General features: G+C 45.9%; 2 protein-coding genes across 2 annotated transcripts in view; both read right to left on the bottom strand.

The window, feature by feature from the left end:
• CEMIP (cell migration inducing hyaluronidase 1) overlaps positions 1–21,119 on the bottom strand; it is a 114,190-nt gene extending 93,071 nt beyond the window's left edge. The window contains exon 1 of the mRNA XM_062000058.1: positions 20,997–21,119. The gene's annotated coding sequence lies outside the window, so the exon portion shown is untranslated. The remainder of the gene's footprint in view (positions 1–20,996) is intronic.
• LOC104563832 (inactive cell surface hyaluronidase CEMIP2-like) overlaps positions 1–24,421 on the bottom strand; it is a 54,897-nt gene extending 30,476 nt beyond the window's left edge. The window contains exons 1-16 of the mRNA XM_062000434.1: positions 24,112–24,421; positions 21,175–21,426; positions 20,312–20,746; positions 19,614–20,175; positions 19,156–19,325; positions 18,650–18,838; positions 18,140–18,309; positions 16,495–16,704; positions 11,593–11,798; positions 9,323–9,392; positions 8,560–8,688; positions 7,453–7,538; positions 5,980–6,111; positions 5,824–5,859; positions 4,844–4,996; positions 2,817–2,994 (exon numbers count right to left, since the gene is read on the bottom strand). Of these exons, the coding sequence (XP_061856418.1) occupies positions 2,817–2,994; positions 4,844–4,996; positions 5,824–5,859; positions 5,980–6,111; positions 7,453–7,538; positions 8,560–8,688; positions 9,323–9,392; positions 11,593–11,798; positions 16,495–16,704; positions 18,140–18,309; positions 18,650–18,838; positions 19,156–19,325; positions 19,614–20,175; positions 20,312–20,746; positions 21,175–21,426; positions 24,112–24,421 (3,288 nt within the window). The remainder of the gene's footprint in view (positions 1–2,816; positions 2,995–4,843; positions 4,997–5,823; positions 5,860–5,979; positions 6,112–7,452; positions 7,539–8,559; positions 8,689–9,322; positions 9,393–11,592; positions 11,799–16,494; positions 16,705–18,139; positions 18,310–18,649; positions 18,839–19,155; positions 19,326–19,613; positions 20,176–20,311; positions 20,747–21,174; positions 21,427–24,111) is intronic.
• Between the last annotated feature and the right edge of the window lie 358 nt (positions 24,422–24,779).

Genomic DNA, 24,779 nt, shown 5'->3' with positions numbered 1-24,779 from the left:
TGGGAGTGATATGGTATAAAGGTTACTTGGATTATCTGTCTGAGGCATGACAGGGAGACCAGACAGATGATGGTTATGAGAGTATGTAATCTCTTACGAGCACGCTAACTCAACCTGTGCAAAGACAGCACACCTAGCACAGCTGCAGAGAAGTCCTGAAGACTGCAGTGAAAAACACTTTCTATATTAAAAATCAGTAACGTACTGGGAAACTTTGTAATAACTTTCAATTTGTTTCGAGTGTCGGCAATTCAGGTGTTGCCACAAACTGCCAACAAAAGCTACATCACAGTGTCACTGTGATCATTTTAAGGAAACCACTTTCAACCAGTGTGAATCTTCCTCTATTTTACTGCCCAAGGACTCTGCCCTTGCTGGCATGAATTTTACTCTGCTGGAGTGATACAAGCCATCACCCTGCATGTTCCTTTTGGTCAGGATTCTCTTTAGGGTTGTTCTGAGGCTTTTTTCTGCCCCCTTTCTCAAGGGATAACAGACTTCAGCTCAGTGTCTGCTTTTCTTTTTCCATCATGAACTTATTGCAAACTTCTGCAGAAACGCAGAACTGAGACAACACAAGCTAAACACAATAAAGGCAATATTAGGAAGAATCCATCTCCTAGGCAGAGCTGCAATCCCATGCAATTTGCTAGACCACAGCCAGGAGCTACTGCTGGCCCCTCTGAACTCTCCTGAGGACCACAAACCCACCCAGCACAAACCACTGGGATTTCTTTGGCAGAAGTAATTTTAGAGATGCCACAGTTTTGGCACAATTAGGCTTGAATCCACCCTAAGCTCCTGTCTTCAGGGAAAAAATAGTAATAATGTTGCTATTGATAAATGCACAGATGTCTCAATATGTGAGATTTAGGTTTTCCAACAGAAAGACAACTAGAATATGTCTTGTGGAACATAAAGTTTCTGTTCTAAACAATTGCTATTTTATGCTGAAATGAAACATAGACCTGACTGGCTTTATTATTTTGTTATCTAACCAATATGCTGATTAGTCTGATTAATTATACAATTATTCCTTCAGCATGACTAACAGTTTTGTCATCACTATACAACTTGCAGTACTGCTGAATTTCTTTAAAAAGGACTGTAAAACGGTTGTCCTTTTAGGAATTAGTACTTTACTACCCTTCAAAAAGTAACGAAACGAAGCCTGGGGATGGAAAATTAATTAACATGGTCTACAGGCTCTATTTTACATAGTCAAAGACATATCATCCCATATATAAATAAGCAACAAAACAATAAACTCATCGTGGTCCTTCAAGTCTGAAATCAAGACATCTGGCTTCAAGCCAGATAAAACAGAATCAAAGTGGAAAGCGTTGGGATGCAGGTGGTTACAAATATAAATGGTTAAGTTGGCAAAATACCAACTTCAGAAATTGATATTTCTTGGAAATGTGCATGCAATAAATAGCTATTTGGATAATGTGGGTTTTTTGTAATAGACTGGCACTATAATATCCCAATTTGTTTTGCATAAGTATTTAGTAAATCTTCTGACCATTTTTAACTTGAAAATTGCAGATTTTAAAGGCACTGCAGTACTAAACTGCCTCTCAGACAAAAAATACTGGCATATTTAACAGGCTGGTTGGTCTCAAACTGTACAACCATATTAAAGAGCTGCACTTTCAATTATTTAAGATGGAATCATCCCTTTTGTTAATGTGCACAGGTATCATCTGTATGGAGCCATTCTGATGGACAGAAGCCTACGAGCATTACTGTAGAAAAATTTCCACCCTCTTCAACTGATCAAACCCTCCCCAATTCCAGGTTGATTTTCTCATTTGTGTTCCTCATAACCCTCTTCTATCCATTTCCCCAAGGGAGGACATAAATCATCTAAGGTAACTAAGGTGTCTCTACTGAAATGCACAGGAACTGTGTTTTTTTTAGAAGAGCAGTCAAGTGACTGCAATAAACACCATCCTTTCATGAAATACCCTCCTGTTGTTGGTCTAAAGTCTGCCAGAGAGGGAAGACAGATGAAGTAACTTGCCAGAGGGAGTGATATTGGTCAATCCCAGAGCAATGGAAATTTTCCTCAAGATTAAGTCAAACCTCAACTCAGAGTTACTACAGTTCATGGACATCCCAACAAGCATGGACGTTTGAAACAAAGCTAAGGAAAGGTTGTGATCCCTGGGAGTGAGCCAAGTGGAGTCTATCATTTCCCAAGCCAAGCATGCAGGGCCTCAACCCCTGCAGGAATCCAGGACAAGAATTGGAACTGCTCAGCATCCTACAGGTCCTGCCAAGGCAGAGATACAGAGCCCCATTCTGCTGTCAGTGCTCACTGGAAGTCCCTGTTGTGCTCAACAGGAATCTTACTGCTCACTCCAGAAACTGGGTCATGATTTTGCTTCTAAGTTCATTTGCTATTTTTGTGTAAGTATTGTATTGCTGTTTACTGTCTGCGGACGTGTCACTTGTCTTCCTCTCAACCTCTGAGGCCAGGTCCTCACCAGCTTCTCAGCATGTATAAGCTGGTAATGCTGCACCAGCTAAAAGTATTGTTCTGGCTCTTCTGGTTACAAGGGGAAGCCATTCTCTAATGTAGATTTTTTTATGTATATCTGTCTAGGCATAAGATATGGACACATTTTGCTGGCTTATAAACAACCCTCAATTTAAAAAACCAAAGTGTTGCAGAATGAGTTGATAGTATGGACCAATGTAATAAGCACCACTGCTTGGAAATTCCTGCTCTAGGATAGCTCTCTCACCACTTCCAAAAATTTCAAAACCCTGCACATCTAACAGCACACATTTCTTCTTTTCTTACTTACACTTTTCTCCATCAGGATCTGTGACACATTATTCTGGGGGCTTATCTGCCAGGAGTTTTTCATGAAGAATCCGATGGCACTTGAGTATCTGTCAACAGTAGGGGTGAACTTCTTGAAAGTGCATTTTGCCATCCTGACAGGCCCATCATAAATCTGGAATCCACGAATAGGGAATGTCCTGTGAGATATGAGAACAAATATAGCCCTGTGTTAAAAGCTTGGGCTAACTCCAAGTCTTTTTCTGAAGGCACGGAAAGATATTAACAAGTAGTTAAACCATCTCTTCTTTCCCAAAACTGAGGTCATCACACAGTTAGAGAAAGATGAAACTCTATTGAAAATCCTCTACAGGATAAGGCTCAAGACACACACACACACAAAGACTCATAAGGTTGCTTGTAAGCTGGGGTAAAGCAGTTCAGAACCCTTGTCCCTAGCCACCCCAAAGTTCATCACCACAAGAAACACCCAAAGGGCTGTGTGGAAGCATTGCTGTCAGGTTCCCTATTCCAGGGCAAATGAGGTTTCTCAGGGAAACATCTGCATAGTTGAAACAATTATATCAGTCAGAGTCCCTGGAGGCAAGTGTCTTCTTGGTAGCAAGTGCAAAGTGGAGCAGCACAGTTTCTTCTCTCTCTACAAGACATTTCACACGAGATACCTAGGATCTAGTCCACGGCATTTCATACAGAAAAGGGATTTCTGCAATACTGGTTCATGGACATGTTGTTAAGACATCACTATCAAAAATGTCATCATCAGAGTCACAGGTAAGTACTTGCCCCTTCCATTGCCTGTTTTGAGAAGGTGACAAGTTTTGCTTGTCTCTGGCTGAGTTTGACCAAAGGGTGGCCTGCTTCACAGACAGTAATGAAGCTGGCTGGTAGTGGCATGGAAGGGTAGGTCAATGGCTACCAAGTTCAGAAACAGTGTTCAAATATGAAAACCACAAAGCAGATAGCACATGGGCACTCAGGCTCTCACCAGTCTGGGGGTTACTAAGGCCCAGATTCCAACCCCAGTCCTGATGTTTTTTCTTACTGGTTGGCTCCAGAATCAGATCCAGAAACAAGTTGACAAACTAGAAACACTAGACACAAACAGTGTTTCTTGTCCAAACAATTCTTCTTCAATTGCCAGAGCTGTTGTCCCAGTAGTTGGGTCTGGTACAACCCGTTTTGCACTATGCCATGATGAAAGGACAGATATTAGATGTTTTGGCACATTCCTTTCCAAGAGTACATTGCCTAACAATGTCACAGATGATGTTTGAACTGAGAAGGAGTATTTTTTTACAATTGACATTAAAACAGCACCACCAATAATAATGAGGATAACTGATTTTTCTTGCTGCCCTACACAGATTCCATTCCTGTGTCACTTATGGCCAAGGCACGTATAGTCAGGGCTGTGCATGTGGCAGGTCTGCTGAAATCTTACTATTGAATTTTATATTCCTTGTAGAAGGTTTAATAATTGATGAGCATCACCAAAAACACATATGAGGGTACAAATTAAACCTGGGGAAGCATGCCTTGCTATGGCAATATGAGTAGGCCCCACAGTTGCCAGAAAGGAGGCTGCACTGCTATCAAAATAGAAAATAACATACAGCTATGAAAAGAAAAATAAGATGCAATAATGAAAAGTGATTTCTCCTTTGTCAAGCTGGCTATGTTTGCCCACTTATGCTGGTAAGAGGGACAGTGGCATGGTGAATGGGAGTTGTGCCATCACCTCAACGCTGTGCTACTGAAGAACTCCACAAAAGCCATTTGGTATCTTTCAGATTCTCTAATCCATTCTCCAGTGACTAATAAACAGAAAATTAAATGAAATACATTCAGATGAGAATGCTCTCAAGCTGTTGGCCTGAAGAGTGAGTTTATTCAGATGCTTATTATTTCTGGCCTCTACAATAATTTAAACACCCAGTATAAATTACTTTTTAGTAATCACATTCATTCCTGAGGCTTTTCCTCTAGCTTACACTAACGCCAAGAAGAAATGGCAGAAGAATAACTCACTTGTTTCTGGGCAGTGTTCTGTATTCTCCATTTGCCCCTTTTCCCCAGTAGCTGTTTTGGCCTCCCTGAGAGCCAAAGTTGCTGCTTTCTCCTACAAAAATGGAGTGTGTAACTTCCAGACTGGAGCCTTCATCTGTCGGGAAGGTCCCATCACTACAAGCAAAGAAACACCAGGTAACTACACAGCACAGCACAAACAATTAATTAACACTTTTAATTACACCACAGACACAGTAGAATTTCTTTCTTAATCTGGAAAAAAAGTGCACACACTGGTATAACAGCCTGCCTTAAATTCTCTTTAGAAACCAGCAAGTAGGTGCTGAGGCAGCTTAGTGCTCTGGCATCATTAATACAGGTAACAGCCTCAGTTAAACAGTTCTACTCTATAAATATATACACATACAATTGCTGTGTACTCAGTTGCTTTATAAATTTTAGCTACATCTCTGAGGCAAGAACCACATATGACCAATTCTCATTGCCTACAGTGGGCTTTGGATGTGGCTTATTTTTGCAGGTTATTGCCTAGATGGGTCGAGATGAGAGCAGCAAGAGTATGGCAGACACCAGCAGAAGAGGCAGCAGACCTGCTGTGCCCCAACATGACACCATCCCAGCCACCCTGTCCTGGTAGCACACAAGCTATGGGCAATGCAGCTCCACTGGGCTAGAGCAGAAGAAAAGTCTCCCCCAGAACACAGCCAGCTGTTTAGTCTACTGATTCAGGATCTACTGACCAAAAGGATATATTCAGCAATTATGATCTATTCCCCAGACATGCTGAGGCAAAGGGAATGAAAGGCTAAATTGTCCTTTGTGTTAACAGTTGTACAGGGAAGACTTGATGTGGTCTGGGAGGGAAACATGAGGTTTTCTCCTGTCTAACAGTAATTACCAGAGGAGTGTCTCAGCATCCATTCTTTAGTCTGTTACATGGGAGGGAAAAAAATGGATGAAGATCTATTTTAAGGAATTACCTTGCCAGAGTGAGTCCAATTCCATTGTCTGAAAACCTGGGGCAGAAAAAACACAACAGTGTAAATGATGAGGAGTGTCTGTAGTAAATTCAGCCTACAGACCTCTGTATGTCCGCTGTGGAGGGAATGATATCACGTGTGATTCCAGTCACCTACCCTGAGTTGCGGAAGATAATGTCACCGCCCCTGGCCCAGGCCCCGTGGTCATTGTTTTTAAAAGCAATAAGACCATCGATCACAGCTGGAACTCGTGGCTTTTCAGGATCAGCATCTTGATGAGGGCGAAATCTGAAGTAAGGAGATTAATTAATGCAGCACAGAGACATAGAGACTGACCTCAGACAGAGGAAGCTGTACCTAGCAGAGCTCATTTGGCTTTCAAATATCAGCATGATTGGCCTAAAGAGGTGATACATTATGCCCAGGATCAGAGTCAGGCTATGAGCTTGATGTAATCGCTGTGCTTTGGTACAAAGCAGAAAACAAGAAATTTTCATAAGGGTGAAATTCTGGCCCCAGTGAAATCAACAGGAGATCTCTCACTAGACTTCAGTGGACTCCTTAATTTGATTTAGTGTGATTTAGAGGCATGGAAAACATTTTTTCCCAAGTCACTTGGGTCCTTTTGTAATTGTCCTTACAAAGCCCATTGAGAATCCCTAGGCTGATGCTGGAAAAATCAATTAGGCACTTTCAAGAATCTCATTCAGCAAAGATAACAGAGTAACTGGAGAAGCTTTCCTTGTATGTACAGACCAGACCTCCATATGCTTCTGTCTCTGCTGAAAGAGAAGCTGTCATATGAAAAAAGGATTCACCCTGAGAACTGAGCACTTCTCAGTTACTTGCAGGCTATTTCTTGCACACTGACTGTTGAAGGCAGATTTGTGCTGTCTTTGGAAAAAAAATCACCATTGCTTTTTCTGAGTCTACCCTCACCACTTACTTCTTCCAGCAGATGTACTAAGGGATGTGCTTCCTCAGTGACCCTGGCAGGGAAGTCTCACTAAAGGGCACAAAGTCACCCTTTCAGCCATACAGGAGCATCATACATGGCATTGATAAGGTGTGATGGAGGAGGCAAAAAGACAAGGCTTGACCAGGAGCATTGGCTGATTTCTGACACAGCCTGCTCACATAGACCCATAGGGCTGCAGTGATCAAGAAAATGGCCTTAATTTACCTGCTTCTACTCCGAAAAGAAAGGTTAGAGATTTTAAAGCAGCTGACAAAAAGCTCTGAGGCTACTTCATTTTTCTCATTAATCTCAGAGCAGTCTTGGTAGTCTCTTACATCATCTTTCAGATGAAATTTCTTCTAAGTAATTAGTAAGAAATGTTGGAGTTTCCAAACCCACTAATGGACTAATGAGATCTGGATCCCCTTTCACGTGCTTCACTGTTTAGTCCTCCAAACCCCAAGTGCACATGTATCATTTTTGGTCAGCAGTAACACAAACAATTCAGTGCATAGCTATGAAGTATTTGCCTGTGCACATCAGAGATAGTTTGTGTGCTCTTTTTCAGACACTCTAGCCATAATGAGGCATTAATGATCTGCTAAACACAATGTAGAAGCCAAGAAGCAATATAACTATCCAAAATACTTAGCCACACAGCATGTATTTACCTGGCATTATCGACAGTGAGATACTCTCTGGGATCTTCAGCGTTGGCTCTCGTTGTCTTTACTCCTTTTCCAATAAACAAACCAGCCTGAAAATGCACAAGACTCCAATTATTTTAACAGACTGCCCACCAGAGACCAGGGATGCCAGACTTTTATCAATGAACACGGGCAGCCAGTGCATGCAGGCGCAGCAAGAGCCAGCAGCCAGGGCTTTCTCTTCTCATCTCTTTTGGTGTCACTTGGCACCGCTCAGCATGACATTAGCACAGGATGTAGCACGCTGAAGTCAGGACACAGCCTGCCCTGCCATATGTTATGCATCAGCATCTTGGGCTGTCTTCTGACCTGAAGCAAGGCACTGAACTCCCACTCTCTCTCCCTTGCAGAAAGCAGTAAGGGATTCTGCCAAGCTCTTGATAACTTTTTGGAAAAAGAGTGCTGTTAAGAAGTAAAGCTTTAAATAAAGAGTGACGAGTCCCCCGACAGTCAAAAGAGAACATGAGCTGCTGTAGCCAACTTAGAGGCTTTGGGCAAGAGCAGCAGCTCTAGCTGTCATGGACCAAGATGCAAAATATACAAGGCACAGAGAGCAGCACTGATTTCAATCTAGAATCCTGAGAAACAAGTTTAAAATACTTTTTATAGCTTATAGGTTATGTTTTCGTGTCGAGAGTATATCAGAAGAAAGAGTTTTTCTTGGAACTACCCTTGAATTTTTGGTGTCATTTTTCAAAGGTGATGAGCAGGCCCTGGCACAAACAACTTTTGCTCATTCCTCTATATCCTTGCACCACTGTGGTCAAGAGCAGTGCTCAGTGTCCTGCCTCTCATTCCTTAAATTTCACCTAGTAGTAAGTGTACCTATAGCATGGGCACATCTTCCCTCTAAGACAGGGGCACCCAACTGAAGTACCTGAAATGAGACTGCCATTCTGCTCAGCTGCCTCTTTAACCATTAGAAAGAGCATCAATCCCAAAAACAGATTGTGTCTTGACAACTATCAAAATGTAAGACATCCTCGATCATCTGATTTCAGAGCACCACACGTGACCAGTCCCCTGCCATACTATCATCTTAATAGAAAAACACAAAAAACATCCACCTGCCTTGAAATTGGAGTGGACTCTGTTGTTGTAAAATACTCCCAAGGGGGTATGTTCAGCCTGTCCCTCTGGATATTGCCCCTCGGACTGTCCGGTGGGAACCCGGTGGAAGATGTACCAAATCCCAACATCCTAAAAGACAAAGAGAGCTCCAAGCAATGGGACACTACAGTTATTGATACTGGTTATCCAGGAGACTTTGTTTCCTACTCTACTGGACAGATTTCTAAACTCAGCCTGACAAGTGTGAGTCCCAGAGGGGACACACCAACTCACACTCTTACATCTCCAACTTATCGCTTGGCATGCACAGGGTGTCCCTGGGGCATATACACAAGGGCTTTAAAAATGCATCGATTGTGGGTGAAATTCATGTGGTTTATTAAAAAACTTAGCCTTCTCTATACAGACACATTAAACACAAACAAGATTTGGGTAAACATCAGAGGTAATAACAAGGAGAGAGCATGTATTTATATATACAAATATAAAATTTTATTGGGCATTTAACTATTAACTACTAATAAAAGTCAACATTTGCTAAGAGACATCACACACCATTTCCAGCCACAGTTGTGAGACAAATCAGTGTGAGGACTGTAGGCAGATACTACTTCTTAATAGAGACAGAGGCTGCAGAAACACGTATCCAAATTTTACGATGGTGTGCTAAAAATTCATTGCCCTCATGCTAATGACATCAGTAAGAGCAGAATACATGAGAACTGGAGGCAAAGAGTAGCTCTTTGCCATGAAATGATTTTACCTGAGCACCAGCTGCTGCATTCTCTATTAAGCTGTTGTTTGGATTTGCAATCCAGAATGTGCTGACAGCCCTGAAAAATCAAAATCAAAGTGATCCCAAGCAGTTACCAAACAGGAAGGGATACATTTTCATAGCACTGCACTGGAATTGAGCCACAAGTCTCCTATGGACTTTAAAACTCCACACAACCTTTTAATGATACTCTTTAAGGAAAAGAAACCATCTTGTAATGTCAGACGTTCATTTATGGAGCCACATGCTGAACCTATTGTGAATTATATGAGACTGTTAACACAAAATCCATGCTCTGGTAAATGAGGCTTAAGGAAACCCAAAGTGTTTTCCTTTTTTTCAAGCTAAGCAGCTTTGTGAAATGTCTAAAAAGTGAACTTCTGGTTTGTTTTTTGGAACATCAGGGGCAAAGACAGGAGGTGGGGATTCTCTATGGACTTATGAAGCTTCTATGTGGAAAACAAACCAAATGCTCTTGCAAATTGCAAATGGCTTGTTAAGCAGGAGATTAAGGAGATGTTATTTTGACTTTTGTTCAAATAAGAATTGTTTGCTTCAGATGGAAGATCAGTAGTGGCACAAACAGGAGCCAGATATAGCTATGAAAACACTGTCATCTGTTATCTTACTTCATTTGATAACATCTTTTGCAGTAACAAAGGCCACATGTAAAACCACTGCAAATCTTTTCCCACAACACAGCAATTTATTTGATCTTTCTAAGTGGAAAATCTCAATCATCTTCTATCCACCTTAACTACTGCATCATCATGGACCTACTCTCCTTTGGATTAACAGAATCACTAAATAGATGCAAAATAAATCTGTACTAACCATACAAGCAATCTCAGCATTTCAGCAACAGTATTTGTGATTAACTCAGTTGGATTGTCTATGGAAATTAAAATAAGTAGAGTTTAGTCACTGCAATCTTTTCCAGAAAATGTAAAAATACAAATTTCCTTGGCTAAACTGAGTTCTTGCTTGCAAACACTAACCAGACCCATACCTGGGTCCCTGAGCATGCACATTACAGTTCATCAGTCTCCAAAATAGAGACTAACTTTTGTCAGTTGTATCAGGATGTTGTTTGTTGTTCAATGATGCTTACTGCAGTTTATGCTAATATTTGCATTCTCACTAAATCTCCTGATGGATTCTAGATAGTCATGTACTCATGTACTATTGACCAATTTACTCTAAATGCTCCAGTCCCAATTCAGCCCTGGTGAGAAAAGGTAAATATTTCCTTTCTACTAAGTGGTATTTTTGCCAGTCCAGACCAAGGTTGAACCAACTTGCATTTATCAGACAAATTTCATGGAGTCTTCAACATCCTACTCAAGAAGAATTGAAAAGGGTTCAGAAACAAGCAGAGTGCTCTAATTTATTTATGATTCTCAAGAAACAGTGACAGGAATAACTGGCAGCAAATATTCCTTGCTTATGATTCTCAGGTGTTGACAGATATCTTCACAGACAAAACATGGTCAAATAGTTAAATTATTTTAAAATGAGAAATGGTAGAAAAAGCTTTCATTGACAGACAGCTGAACATGAGCCAGCAGTGTGCCCAGGTGGCCAAGAACACCACTGGCATCCTGGCTTGTATTAGAAATGATGTGGTCAGCAGGACCAGGGAAGTGATTATGTCTCTGTACATGGCACTGGTGAGGTTGCACCTTGAATACTCTGTTTTGAGCCACTCACTGTGGGAAAGACATTGATGTGCTGGACAGGCAATGAAGTTGGTGAAGGGTCTAGAGAACTAGTCTGATGAGGAGCAGTTGAGGGAACTCGGGGTGTTTAATCTAGAGAAGAGGAGGCTGAGGGGAGACATGATCACTCTCTGCAATTACCTGAAAGGCAATTGTAGTGAGGTGGGAGTCGGTCTCTTCTACCTGGTAGCAAATAGGACAAGAGGAAATGGCCTCAAGGGGAAGGTTTAATTGGATATTAGGAAGAACTTTTTCACTGAGAAGGTTGTTAAACACTGGCACAAGCTGCCCAGGGAGGTGGTGGAGTCCCCATCCCTGGAGATACTGAAAAGCCACATAGCTGAGGTGCTGAGGGACATGGTTTAGTGATGAGCTTGGCGGTGTGAGGTGAGCGGTTGGATTTCATGATCTTAAAGTTCTTTTCCAACCAAAATGATGCTATGGTTCTATGACAAAAGTTTCACCACAGCATTCTTTGACATCCAGCTATAAACCACAACATAAGGTGCAAACCCTGACTCCAGCTGTCGGAGCACTTACATGCAGTCGGTGCTTGGCACAGGCACGTAACTCCCATAGACGTGGCTGCGGATGCTGAGGCACATGGCCTCGTTGCGATCCGAAGGCAAGATCGTCCCTGACCTCGTGAGGAGACCCAAGTTGTGATAAAACGTGTTGCGCTGCTCCGTCCCATCTTCGAGGAAGAAACAGTGCCCCAGAGTGTCATAGCCAATAGTGTCTTTAACCTGGAAAAAAACATACAGGGCATGGATTGCAGAACTAACAGCAGGAGGAATCACATGCTTTGCTTATCAATAAATCCCCCAAATGCTCATGGCATGGCTTTGCCACCTCTCTGCACAGCAAGCAGTGCCTCCGTAGGCAGTACCCTGGGGACAACTCCAGCTATGTGCATTTTGCATAACTGTGGACTGATCTCATACAGCAAAACTGCCATTAAAACTGCTCTGTGGAAGATCACATGCATAATTAAAGGAAAACCATAAAATACCAGGTTTTAAACTGCTCTCATCTCTAAGACTGAATATTTGATTCACTGCCATGGAGAAAGTATCTCTGCAAAGATAAGTGTGTCTCACACGATGAACTAAGTTAGGGCGGTTAATCCAGAAATTTTCATGATGGCAACACTTCTCAAGTAAAATAAGAAACGCTTAAAAATGCACCATGTGAAATTAAGAAGGTTTCTATCACTCTCAGAAGGTGCAGAGCCACTTCATTCCTGTAATGATCAGCTTGGGCAAAAACGGTATTTCACTGTTTCAGTCTATTTAATATTAATTGACATGCACGGGGATACTGTATTAAACCTTAATTTGACCAAGAGGACTTAGCACAAGCCTCCTTTGATGTACAGGCTTGTGAAGATAAATTCAGAAATCCTTCTTTTAAATGTAAATACTAAACCAGGCTAGTTAAAACACCCCCTATTTGTTACTAAATCTCACTGAAAACTTAACTTTGTACTCAAATGAGCCCTGTCACTGTTATTTATTCACTCTTCAGGCATACAAAATTCCTGTTGATGTCAGAGTTATGTCCATGTAAGGCTGCAAGATTAACTAATATTAACCTACTTAGTTATTTCTGTATACAGAGGGATACTTGAACTAAACCCATTTCAGATTCATATCCTGTGATTTCCCCTTAATGGGCTGCAATTGTACATAACATCTGGAGTCACAAACAGTATAGTCCCCGTAGATATAACTCTACTGGATTTCATTGTTTTCCTGGCAGTCACCCCTCAAACTTGTCATCTGCCGCTCTTGTTTCTGCCCCAATGAGGTGTTCAAGAGAGACTTACTAATAAGGCACAGCACAACCAGGTACCCAACTCCTAACTGATACAGTTTTGGAAACCCACCCAGCCCCTGCATACAAGGAGGGTAACAGAGAACCTACACGTGGCAACACTGAACATATCCCTACCAGCTGAGTCCTGGAAATACAGATAGGAAGTGGATTTAGATAAAAATGCAAGCATCCCTGCCAACCTGCTAAGAACAGTAAGCCTGGCTACTTTTACTCTTCCAAATGACGGGCAGAAGCTGCACTAAGGCGGCCACAGAAGACTATTTTTGGAAAGAAAATGTAACAACAAACCTCTTGCTGATTCAAACAGCATTTCAACTGTACAGTTTAATACTCTTGAATTTAGCTGAAGTCTGGCTAATCTGTGTTTCAGACAGCTGCATTAAAAGCCAGCCTTGCATCCAAAACCAGATTTTAGCTTTAATTAATATGATTAGTCACAGCTTCAGAATCACATGGCAGCTTACATAAATGTACATCCACAAAACCACATTGATCACTCTCCTAACTAGAAATAACATGATTTAAAGATCACTTACGTTTGCACTGAGAGTTAAGAGTCTATTCCATTAGATCAAAACAAAATAAAGTGATCAATTCTGGTATATCACCGATAGAAGCTACAAGCTTGGAAACAAGCCCACCCACAGCACGGTGACAGTAGCATACTACTGTATGTGCCAGCATGAAACACCATCCACAGCACAGGCTGCTGCCCCACTGGCATGTCCAACACCAAATGATTAAGTCACCTCTAAATGCTGCATTATATATAGTTCAGCAACACAATATAAGCGACCTTCATGATCTGCATTGTTAGACATGAAAGGCCACAGTAGCCTGTGCATGTGTGCTGCGTGCCAGGGCGGCGAGATGCACATCACAGCTCGCTTCCCTGCCACAGGGAGAAACCCAAGCTGCGTGCCCTGCTGCCACCAGCTTGCAGAGAGGCATAAACCTGACTCAGAGAAGCAGCAGATGGGAGAAGGGCCTCATAGACGGCACTGTGTGACCCATGCACAGCAAAGAATCATAGAGTCACAGAATGGTTGGGGGTGGAAGGGATCTCTAGAGATCATCCAGTTCAACACCCTGCTAAAGCAGCTTCACCTAGGTCAGGTCACTCAGCAACATGTCCAGGCAGGCTTGGAAACCTCCAGATAAGGAGACTCCACAGCCTTCCTGGGCAGCCTGTGCCAGGGCTCCCTCACCTTTATAGCAAAAAAGCTTTTCCTTGTGTTTAAGTGGAACTTTTTGTGTTCCAGCTTATGTCCATTACCCTTGCCCTGTCACTTGAGACAACAGAAAGAAGTGCTGCTCCATCACCTTGACATACACCTTTTAAATACTTGCATTGATGAGGTCCCCTCTCAATCTTTTCTTCTCCAGGCTAAACAGCCCCAGGTTTCTCAGCCTTTCCTCATAAGAAAGATGCTCCAGTCCCCTGATCATCTTGTTAGTCCTTCCCTAGATTGTTTCCAGAAGTTTCCTGTCTCTCTTGAGCTAGACACAGGACTCCAGATGAGGCCTCACAAGGGCAGAGGGGAAGGAGAACCTCCCTCAACCTGCTGACCACACTCTTCTTAATACACCCCAGAATGTCACTGGCCTTCTTGCCCACAAGGACACATTGCTGGCTCCTGTTTAGTTTGCTGCCCCCCAGGTCTCTCTCTGCAGAGCTGCTCTCCAGCAGGTCAATCCCCAGTCTGTCCTGGTGCATGGGGTTGTTCCTCCCCAGGTGCAGGACTCTGCACTTGTCCTTGTTGAAACTCTTAAGGTTCTCTACCCAACTCAAAAAAGCACTAACCAAAGCACTGTGGCAACGTACTTCGACAATTACATCCTCCAAATCATCAAGATAGGAAAGAGAAAGAAACACTTATCTGGTTTATTCTGCCACAAGGTCTGAAGTTTCATAATCTGATGCTAAATCGGGTACCTGTTTATGCTATTTAACTGCCTTGCTCCGATACACATGCTATTCTCTGGAACTATTATTCTTACTCTAAAGCAAGGCTTTTAATTGCATTTTAATTACTTTTCTACCTTAACAGATTCCATAGAATCACATATGTAACCTTTGCCATAAAATCTATTCACAGATTCAAAGACTCAAAGCCCTCAACAGTTATATTTAGGGGGCTGAGTCTCACACTTGGGATTCTTGATTTCACAACTATTGCAACCCACGCACCCAGATAAACCCTTGACAACATCACTTCTGGTAAAGAGCAAGACAACAAATTGTTCTTCTCAGGACCAATATTAACATAAGACTTATTTTATCACCCCAGGCAACCTCCTTCAATTCCAGAGGTTTAATATCAATGAGAAAAGAAAACAAGTTGAACCATATCCACACACATTGGACAAGTCTCCTGCCATCCAAGGGCTTTGTATGCAAAAGTAGGCTCCATAGACAGAGCAAATTACATGTATGAAAAGGCAATCAATATTTTGAGTGATCTGGGCAATGCAAATCCAGTTTAGGATAGAGGAAAAGTGCTCCCAGTTGTGCAAGTCCAACATCACATTTTCATTAATATACACTTTTGGGAAGACCCCTTCACACAAGGCTCCCATCAGAGTGCATCTACCTCATGTCTTACACAGCTTCATGTTCAGGGTTGAGAAAAAGTTGTCAGGAAAAGCACAGGAGGTCATGGATAGTTCAGGGAGTGTCTCTGCCTGAGCATATATTAGGTGAATGAGGAAATGCCCACAGACACCAAACCACTGTTCAGGGTCCCGCAGAGCACGCAGCAACTGGACATGTTGGGACTGGAGTGGGAATCTATATTCTCCAGCTGGGACACATATGCCTTTTTGTGGTTTGGGTTGGGTAGGTTTTTTTTAAGTTCCTCTCCACAATGGCCTTGCGAGGATTTAGGTCAAAGCCAAGTTCCTGAGGGCTTTTCTGGCACTGAAGCGGCTGTTTGGGTCTGTCACTCTCACATTTCATTCCCTTTGTCATGTGAATATTTCTGGATATATTTCACACTGCCCTGACTTGAACAACCCTGGCTTCTCTATCTCCTTTGCAAATTAAAGGCCTATTGCTTCTGTCAGGTCTAGTAAAGGTCACAGAATCACAGAATCTTAAGGGTTGGAAGGGACCTCAAAAGATCATCCAGTCCAACCCTCCTGCCAGGACCACTTAGAGTAGGTCACACAGGAACTCATCCAACTGGGGTTTGAATGTCTCCAGAGAAGGATACTCAACAACCCATCTGGGCAGTCTGTTCCAGTGCTCCCTCACCCTCACAGTGAAGTTTTTCCTTTGCTTTCATTTTAAATGTAAGTTCCTTTTATCACAAACTGTCCAGAATAACCATGGCAAAGATTTCACCTTATCTGATCACACCATTAGTAATATCAATTAGGTGACATTGTGAACCTGAAATTCATTGTAAGGAGCTGCACTAGCAGAGCAGGAGCCCTAACCTGAACACCTGTCAAATGAAGATGGCAAGTCACTATATTTCTTGGGGAAAAAATTGCCTTGTTTCAATATTCTGATTTCTCTTTGCATCACAAATATCTCTCATTGTTTATCAGTGCCTAAGCAAAGAAATTAACTTGGTACTAATAAAATATGTCTCCTACCAGAAGGCCATGAGTTCCATGTATGGCAACACACCTAGAGAAGCAGTGGTGGATAGCCAGGTTATCAAGGTATGTTGGGCGTTCGTATCCTCCTCTCTCATCCACATCCTCAGCCAAGTGAAAATGCACAGGGTAACTGCCCAGGATTTGCTGCCCCATGTTTTTTAATTCCACTCCTGACATGTGAACAGAGCTAAAATTTCTTAGGATCTGTTGAGACAAATGGGTATCCAAGTAAGGTATTACAGTATAAACACATGCAAAAAGAAGAACACTTTTTTTTCCCCTCCCCTCTCATTGAGCAATACGTTTGCAGAGTGAAACAGGGCCTAACCCCAGAAGGAGGTGTCAGCTCCTTGCCCTCACTCACAGCAGCACAGCCCCTGCAGAGCAGTGTGCCAGCAGCCACACACCTGTGGGCAGGGGGCTGCTGGGGAATGGCTGCCAAGCAGCAATAGCCATGGGCAACATACTCCCGCCAGCTAGGGAAAGGGGTAACATTGACTACCAGGCTCTATTTCCTGGCAATTTTATCTCTGTGAAGTGATTTCAGGCAAGGTCTGCACAGCTCACCAATTTACAGTGACTAATGGGGGAGTATTACCAAAGCCCTTACAAAAGCAAGACTTGGCAGCTTCACCAAGAACACATACTCAACCAAGAAGAGGCAAAGCACATGAGGGTGAGACTCATCACTTCTGCAAGGAATGAAGGGAGCAGGTTTGCTCTACAGGAAGCACCTTTTCTCCAGTGACATCTTATGAACTATGTAAACTTGCACCGACCCTACTGACAACAGTGATGCTAGAGAATCCCCTCTAGCCTGGAGGATGCATTTTTGCATACATGATGTAGAAACTGGCACAGATCTATTGCAAGTCTAGTTAAAATAATAGAATCATTTCATCTGGAAGAGACCTTTAAGATCCTCAAGTCCAGCTTCTGTCCCAGCCCTATCAACTACTAGACTATGTCCCTAAGTGCAACATCCACCCATCTTTTAAACACCTCCAGGGACGGTGACTCCAGCACCACCCTGGGCAGCCTCTTCCAATGCCTGACAACCTTTGGAGTCAAGAAATTCCTCCTCATATCCAGCCTGAACCTGCTCTGGTGCAACTTGAGGCTATTTCTTCTTATTCTATTGCTTGTTACTAGGGAGAACAGACCGATCCCTGCCTCGCTACAACTTCCTTTCAGGTAGTTGTAGACAGTGATAAGGTCTCCCCTGAGCCTTCTTTTCTCCAGGCTAAACAGCCCAGATCCCTTAGGTGTTCCTCATCTGAGACATGCTCCAAATCCTTTCATAGCTTGCTAGCCCAGGCTCTGGATCCTCTCCAGTACCTCAACGTCCTTCTTGTAGAGAGAAGCCCAAAACTGGACACAGGATTCATGGTGCGGCCTCACCAAAGCTGAGTACAGGGGAATGATCACCTCCCTGCTCCTGCTGACAACACTGTTCCTGATACAGGCCAGGATGCCCTTGGCCAGCAAAACAGGCCAACAAACTTTTCTCTTCTTCATAGACAAGTATACTTTTTCTCCCAGGCACAGTGGTAGTTTTGCACATTATATATCTTGTTTACAAACCAGAAGAGGAACTATCAGAACCCACCTACAGGTATACGCACTAAAAATTACTCACTTTAATATGTCCTCCAAATGTATCAAAGGAGAAAAACTGGCACTGATTTTGTCCATAACAAGAGTCTTCCATTTCTCCTTGAATAAGTACATTTCTAGTCAGAAGACCAACCTCTGCCCTCATATCAATGCCATCTATGACTTCTCCAATATGAAGATAAAGTGGGCTGCCTGTGAAAATCAGAAGCCTTCTTATTCAGGGTGAACACATTGTCTTTGTTATCACACTGTTCTAAGCAAGTGCACACTTCTCATTTAAGCAATGGTCTGGGAATGTTCCCAGTTGTTACTATCTGATCCCAGAGGAGATCAGTACTTCCTTGGCTTTCACAAAGGACTGATGTCTCTGATAAAATTTTCAAGTGTCAATATAATATTGGGACTTTCAGCTCTTATTTGTGCCCATGTCTTTATGGGACAAAAACTAACTAAAAAGGCAAGAAAATGTAGAATATAAAAGACAATGTCAATATCTGCCACAAATGAGTAGATTGACATAAATATTTCATACCATCAATTTTCACTTGATTACTTTTACATTCAGGGCAAGGAAGGAGATTAAACTCTTCAGCCTGATGCATAGAATAATCTGTACTGGCAACAACGATCCGGTCACCGGGTAACCAACTTGTAACCTCATCCACCAAATGAAGAATTATTCCTTTGGACACTTCCACTTTAAATCCATTATGAGGTATCCCTGAAAAATGAAGAAATCAATGATTTTAACAATTGTGCACACGATGGAACCATGCAATTAGCCAAAGAACATACTGGTTTAATTTTTATCTAGATAACTCTGTGTATGATGGAAGTGGTCTAGCCATTAAGTATGTCAGTGCCATCTCTTTGTAAGCAGCTAAAACGTTACTTTGTGAGAGTACTGTTGTTAGTTGATCACTGTCCACGTGAGCAAAAAACTACAGCATTATTATCATTGCATAGTTCGGATCCCCAGCAGCCAGAAAAGGTAGAGCAAAGCAACAGAAGATGAGCAATTGTCAGGGAAGGCTAAACCTTTTATCCATCCACTGAAAGCAGTAACAGTAAAACGGGTGCCATCATAGGTGAGGAAATCTCTTTGGGCTACCGCGAGCCCCGTTGTCCCGTTCCCGTGATACTCTCGCTTATCTTCCGCTGTGGAAAGCCGATCCCCGCCAAGGATTCCGACCAGAGCCCAGGGCTGCCTGAAGGAGACAGGGAAGAAGCAAAGCGGACAACAGCTCGAACCCTCCATCCCCCGAAAAGCTCGGCCAGGAGGGCTAGGCGCGGCGTGCCTGTCCTCCTTGCATCCCTCCCTCCCTCCCCTGCCCCGCGGTGCCCCGTTCCCTGCCCAGCGCGCCCGGCCGAGCCCCCTCGACCGCTCGGTCCGTCGGGGCGAGCCGCGGGCGGGCGCAGCGGCGCGGCGGCCCCGGCGCGGAGCTGTCCATGGTGGCGAGCGCGCCCGCCCCCCCCCGCCCCCGCGCCCGTCTCACCTGTAGCCCAGGCGGGCGATGTACCTGCTGCCCAGGCGATCCCGCAGCAGCAGCCGCGTCTCCAGCGTGAGGCTGCGGGCGGCCGAGTCCCCGACGGCAGCCGCCACCACGCTTCCAGGGGCCTGAAGAGCCAGGAAGGCGAGCAGCCGCCGGCCCTCGCCGGGCTGCAGGTGGGTGTCGAAGCGTCTCGCTGCCAGCACCCTCCCCGTGCTGGCGTCTAGGACGCGAAGGTTGATCCCGCGGCTGCCCCATCGCTTCTCGGAGGAGTAGGCGCCGTGGCGGAGCCCGCCGGGGTGCAGGGTTTTGTCCAGGAGGGTCCAGGAGCGGGGCCGACGGCCGTGCAGCTCCAGGACGCCGCCGCGACCCACGCCCACGAACTTCTGCCCGAAGCCCTCCACGGCCGCCCCTTCGGTGGCTCGCCCGTACAGTGAGATGATGGCCCGCGAGCTATAGGGGCAGCGTTCAGAGCCGATGTGCAGCTCCCCGCCGTCGTGGATGAGGATGTAGCGGGCCCGCAGGGTGATAGGCGGCCCGTGGGGGCGGTCGGCGAACACCAGCCTCCCTGGTGAGCGAGCGGAGAGAAGCGGGGCTGGGGGCGCGCACCGCCAGGGCCGGGAGGTGCCTCTCCCCGGCAGACACTGCCGAACCGCCCCCTTCCACCTTCCTGGACTCCGGGAGTAGCCGGCGGCTCCGCTTACCTCCGTCGCGGATGACGAGGGAGTGGAAGGCGGCGGAGCTCTCCAACCGCAGGGCCGCCCCCCGGCCCACCACGGCGGCACGGCGGGTGTCGGAGCCAGGTCGCCACGGGGCGAGGTACGGAGCAGCCCCCAGGCAGAGCGCTGCAAGAGAGGGGCAAGGGCGGCAGCGGCGGCGGTGCGCGGAAGGGCGCGGAGGGGCTCGGAGGGGCGCGGTACCGACCTGATGCGCTGCCGCCGCTCGCTGCTCCCCGACGCGTCCCGCGGCGGCGCCGGGACCGGGACTGGCTCCGGGTCCGGCGCGTAGGGCAGGAGAAGCCGCGGCTCCGCGGGACTCCCCGCAGCCGGCGCGTCCCGAGCGCCGCCGCAGCCGCTGCCCGCAGCCGCGGGGCAACCCCCGCCCGCAACACGTGCGCCGCGCCGGCTCCTCGGCCGCGGCTTTGCACGGAAACGGCGCAAAGACACATTTTGCTTTTGGTGTGTTTGGTGTTTTGTTTTGTTTTTCCCCTCCACTTAACGTAGCAAGACCGAAAACTGAAATCGCCCCACCTCCCCGGCTCCACACAATCCCGGACAACGGCGAGTCAACCAGACAGTACGACCAGAGAGCCGGCGAGGAGAAAACCTCAGCGACAGATAGACGAGAAGCACAGGCGGGTTTCAAACTTCGGCTGCAAAGACCGCTTACCTATCCCCGGCAGCTCCGACCCGCAAACTTAGTACTCTGCCTCTCGGGAGCTCCCGACCCGGGCTGCTGGGCACCCCGGCAGCAGGCAGCAGAGGCAGGGCAGGCAGGCGCAGGCAGCTCCCGCTCCTCCGCTCCGGCTGCCTCCCCTCCGCCTCCCTATTTATATCCATCTCCCAACCGCTGGCGGTGCCCGCACTGTTTACAGCGGCGGAGCCGCTGGCTCCTCCCAGCCGGGGACGATCTCTACAGCCTGGACGTATATCTTCGACCGGCGCCTTGATGCCCGTGGCCGAGGGTGCGGGGGGAAGCCCCGCTCTCTGCCCGAAAGGTCTTCCCCGCCTCCAAGCCCTCGGGAGCTGCGGGTTCCCCACCGGCCTCCCTGGGGCATGGGGAGGTGGGCGAGTCTCATCCACGGAGGGCTCGAGGGGCTCTGTCCTCACCCACAGAACATCCAGCTAGGCTCAAAAACTTCGTGCAAAGCAGGTGGCTGGGGGGACAGCTGTCTCCCCGGGAAAAGCAGGGGGCTGAGGCAAGCCAGCCTCCAAATCCCAATGTGGTCACCGGGGCTTGGCGTGCCTTGGCCCCTTCCTGCAAGGGTGTTTGGACCTGTGCTGGCCAGCATCTGGCAGATCTATAGAGAACGCTGTAACCTGGCTCCCCTGACAGTGGGTGCGCAGAGAGGTATCTGCCACTTCACCTCCCATCACCTGCCAAATCAACATGCAGTCAGAGCCTGCAGTGAAAGAGAGGAAAAACCTTAGAAGGTGCCCTGACAAGACACAGCCTCAAAGAAACCCATGTGCTTTTACTCCTGTGGCCTGGGATTACAGTCCTGGCTTGTGCCAGTTTCTGTCTGGACTCTCCTCTCAATGGACACAACACTGCCTGAGGAAGGACCATCATACTGTTTTGTTTTCCATGAACCACAATATCACATTTGTGTACAGGCTCTAAAATACAGCCAAACTGAGTTTCCAGGTGACTCAGAAAGACAGGTAACTGCTTACTGCAGCCCCTGCCTTCTCCCTCCCAGAGTCTGCACTTAATCCCTCATCTCCAGTCCAGAGCCCAATATCCAGAGAGGACAAGACAGAAGTGGGCAGGCAACGGTGCCAACCACTATCCCTGTCCAGGGCTGAAGCCAAAGAGGTGCAAAGCCATGGATGCTGCTGGTCTCAGACACATTTGTGTGCTATCATCTGGTCAAACCGCTCCAATCTGTCACCTCCGAAATTTATTCTGGTGCAGAATGTTTTCTGATGGGGGTACAAAGAGGCTATAGTCATGTTAATAAGGAGCAAATGCTGTCAGACAAAATATAGGAACAGACTGGAAGCAGAGGGGTGGGTGAGGGGCATGGCCATGCCCCACACTCCAGACAACAGCTTTGGAGAGAGAGCAGCACTCACTCGTGCTAAACAAAACCCACCAGCTTGCTTAAACCCTGTCCTGGGACCAGGAGAACTGCTGAATCTGAACATAAGCATTCAGCCTAGAGAAACAAATCCAGATAATGCTCCCTCATTTCAATGCTCCATAAACACAGGGAAACGTTAGAGCTGCCACCTTTGCTAACTGACTGTTCATCTATCATCTAGTGCTGGCACTTCTGTTCCTATCTCAAATAGCTTTTGTCATTTTCCTTCCAAAAAAGTGGCATTTGTGAGCATTGTGCCTCTTTCTTATCTGAATATGACATACATGAATGCAGGTCATGGGAAAGCAGAGCTGTTGTTAGAGGTAAAGGAAGCTGTGCTCATATAGTTTTTAGAAAGATTTATCTACCAGTGGAAGTTTCAGGCAATGCAAGACAAATAAGAGCATTTTGCCCTAAAACATGCTACTTTTTTTCTGAATTTAACAGTTCTAGAAGTGAAAAATTTGAGGAAGTAGAGCACTTGAACTGTCATTTTACACCTGCCAGGGCCCTACACATCTCCTCTAACTTTGTTTCTAAAATATTTACTCAGTACAAAAGATTTCTTGGGCTTGCCATCTAAGGCAACAACGATTAATCTAACACAGTAATAGTGGACATGGGCATTATTTAGTGTTAACCTTTATCCAGGCCTTATGAGATGATCAGCAAAGCCAAAGTTGCTCCTGTCTACATGAGACCTTTCCTAACCCCCATATTTTTAAAAGGTGTGAGCACGGTTTAAACCCTCCAAAGCCATTTTTCCCCTCTGTAGCCTCAAAATCCACAGAAACAATCTGGTCTGATTCTTTTTCTGAAAGACCTACTTTCAGGTGAATGATTTCAGTGTCATTTCCCCCCATATTCAGTTTTCAGTGGCCTAAGGAAGAAAATTTCAGAGAAAATGAGACTGGATATATCATCCTGGTTTTCAAAAGATTCCTGTTGCTATTTAGGGAAAGCACAGAGGCGCCTGTTGCTGCCTGTAGTCTGCTGCTCAGGGGCTAAACTGTTTTCCTTTCACTCTTTTCCAAATTTCATTTTTCATGACTTTTGTTTTACAGCAGCAAGGGTTTGGGGCTTATACCATGGTGCTCTGCTACAGGATGCAGCCCAGTGCAAGAACATTCCCGAACATCCTCACACCTGCAAGTAGGAAGTCATGACTAAGATTTGCTGCTCAAACATATGGCTGATGTAACTCTTTGCAAAAATAACCAGCCCAAAGCCTCATTTGAATGTTATCATTGGTTATAAACTAAAGTTTACCTTTCTAACAAACAGAAATGAGTCATTTTCTATAATGGGCTATCATATATGAGGCAACTTCAACCCACTCGTGTCTCAGTGTGTCGCAATGACTCTAATGATTTCCTACTAACACGATGGTGACATTCAATGATAACTATCAATGGCTGGAGAGGTTTCATTTTAAGGCAACAGCAGAACACAAAGCTGCTCTGGATGAGTCGTCGGTGGATGAATTAACTCGCAGAGCACAATCACCTCTTCCCAGAGATACAGACGCGCATATGAATGCAGAGAGGACGGTTCCTGCCCTGTAAACGATTCGCCCGGGCACACTCCCTCACCGGACGCTTTTCCCATTTCCTTCTTACTACTTAGAGGAAGGAAGGAGCGGCGGAGTCAGCATCCCCATTCCCACAGAGCAGGGCAGCGGGGGCAGCACGGGCTAACTCTGCCTCTGCGGGAAGCGCAGCAGGTCCGGCTGTCTCACGCGGGGCTGACCGCAGCGCCCCGCATCCCGCGGTGGGATGGGCAGAGCGGGCAGCGAGCGGCTCCTGCGGCGCCGCGGCCGGCCGCCAGGCGTCGCCCTTGCCCGGCCGCGCACTGCCGGCCCCGCCCCGCCCCGCCGCCCCGCGCCGCGGCCTGCGCGCGCCCCCTCAGAGCTCACCGCCACGGACCGATCGGGCCGCTCGTTATTACTGCTTTCATCATCACCCTTACTGATAGTAATTTTGATCTTATTTCTATGGTTTATCACCATCGTCTTTCCCCAGCTGCAGATCCTGTAACTCTCCACATAGACCGATCGATCGTTTTCTCTGGAGCTCCATGTCCACACTGGCGCCGCGGGCCCGTGGGCACAGACACGGCCTTGCCACAGCACGGCTTTTAGTGCCTGGGTTGACTCCCACCCACTGTTCCTTACCCTCCACGGGCCCCACCAGCCTTCACCTGGCGCCTCCTCTTCTACAGGCAGCAACCACTCTGTCACCAACCCATCACAGACCTCCCTGCCCCATTACAGATCTCGCACGCTGGCTCTGGCTCAGCTTGAACACTCAGTGACAGCCCCTGGCACGACATAGGATCACCACATAACGAATTGCACCCAAGCAATA

The sequence above is a fragment of the Colius striatus genome, chromosome 7, assembly GCF_028858725.1.
Source record: "Colius striatus isolate bColStr4 chromosome 7, bColStr4.1.hap1, whole genome shotgun sequence".
In the NCBI taxonomy this organism is placed as follows: Eukaryota; Metazoa; Chordata; class Aves; order Coliiformes; family Coliidae; genus Colius; species Colius striatus.
This window is presented reverse-complemented; position numbering and strand designations above follow the sequence as displayed.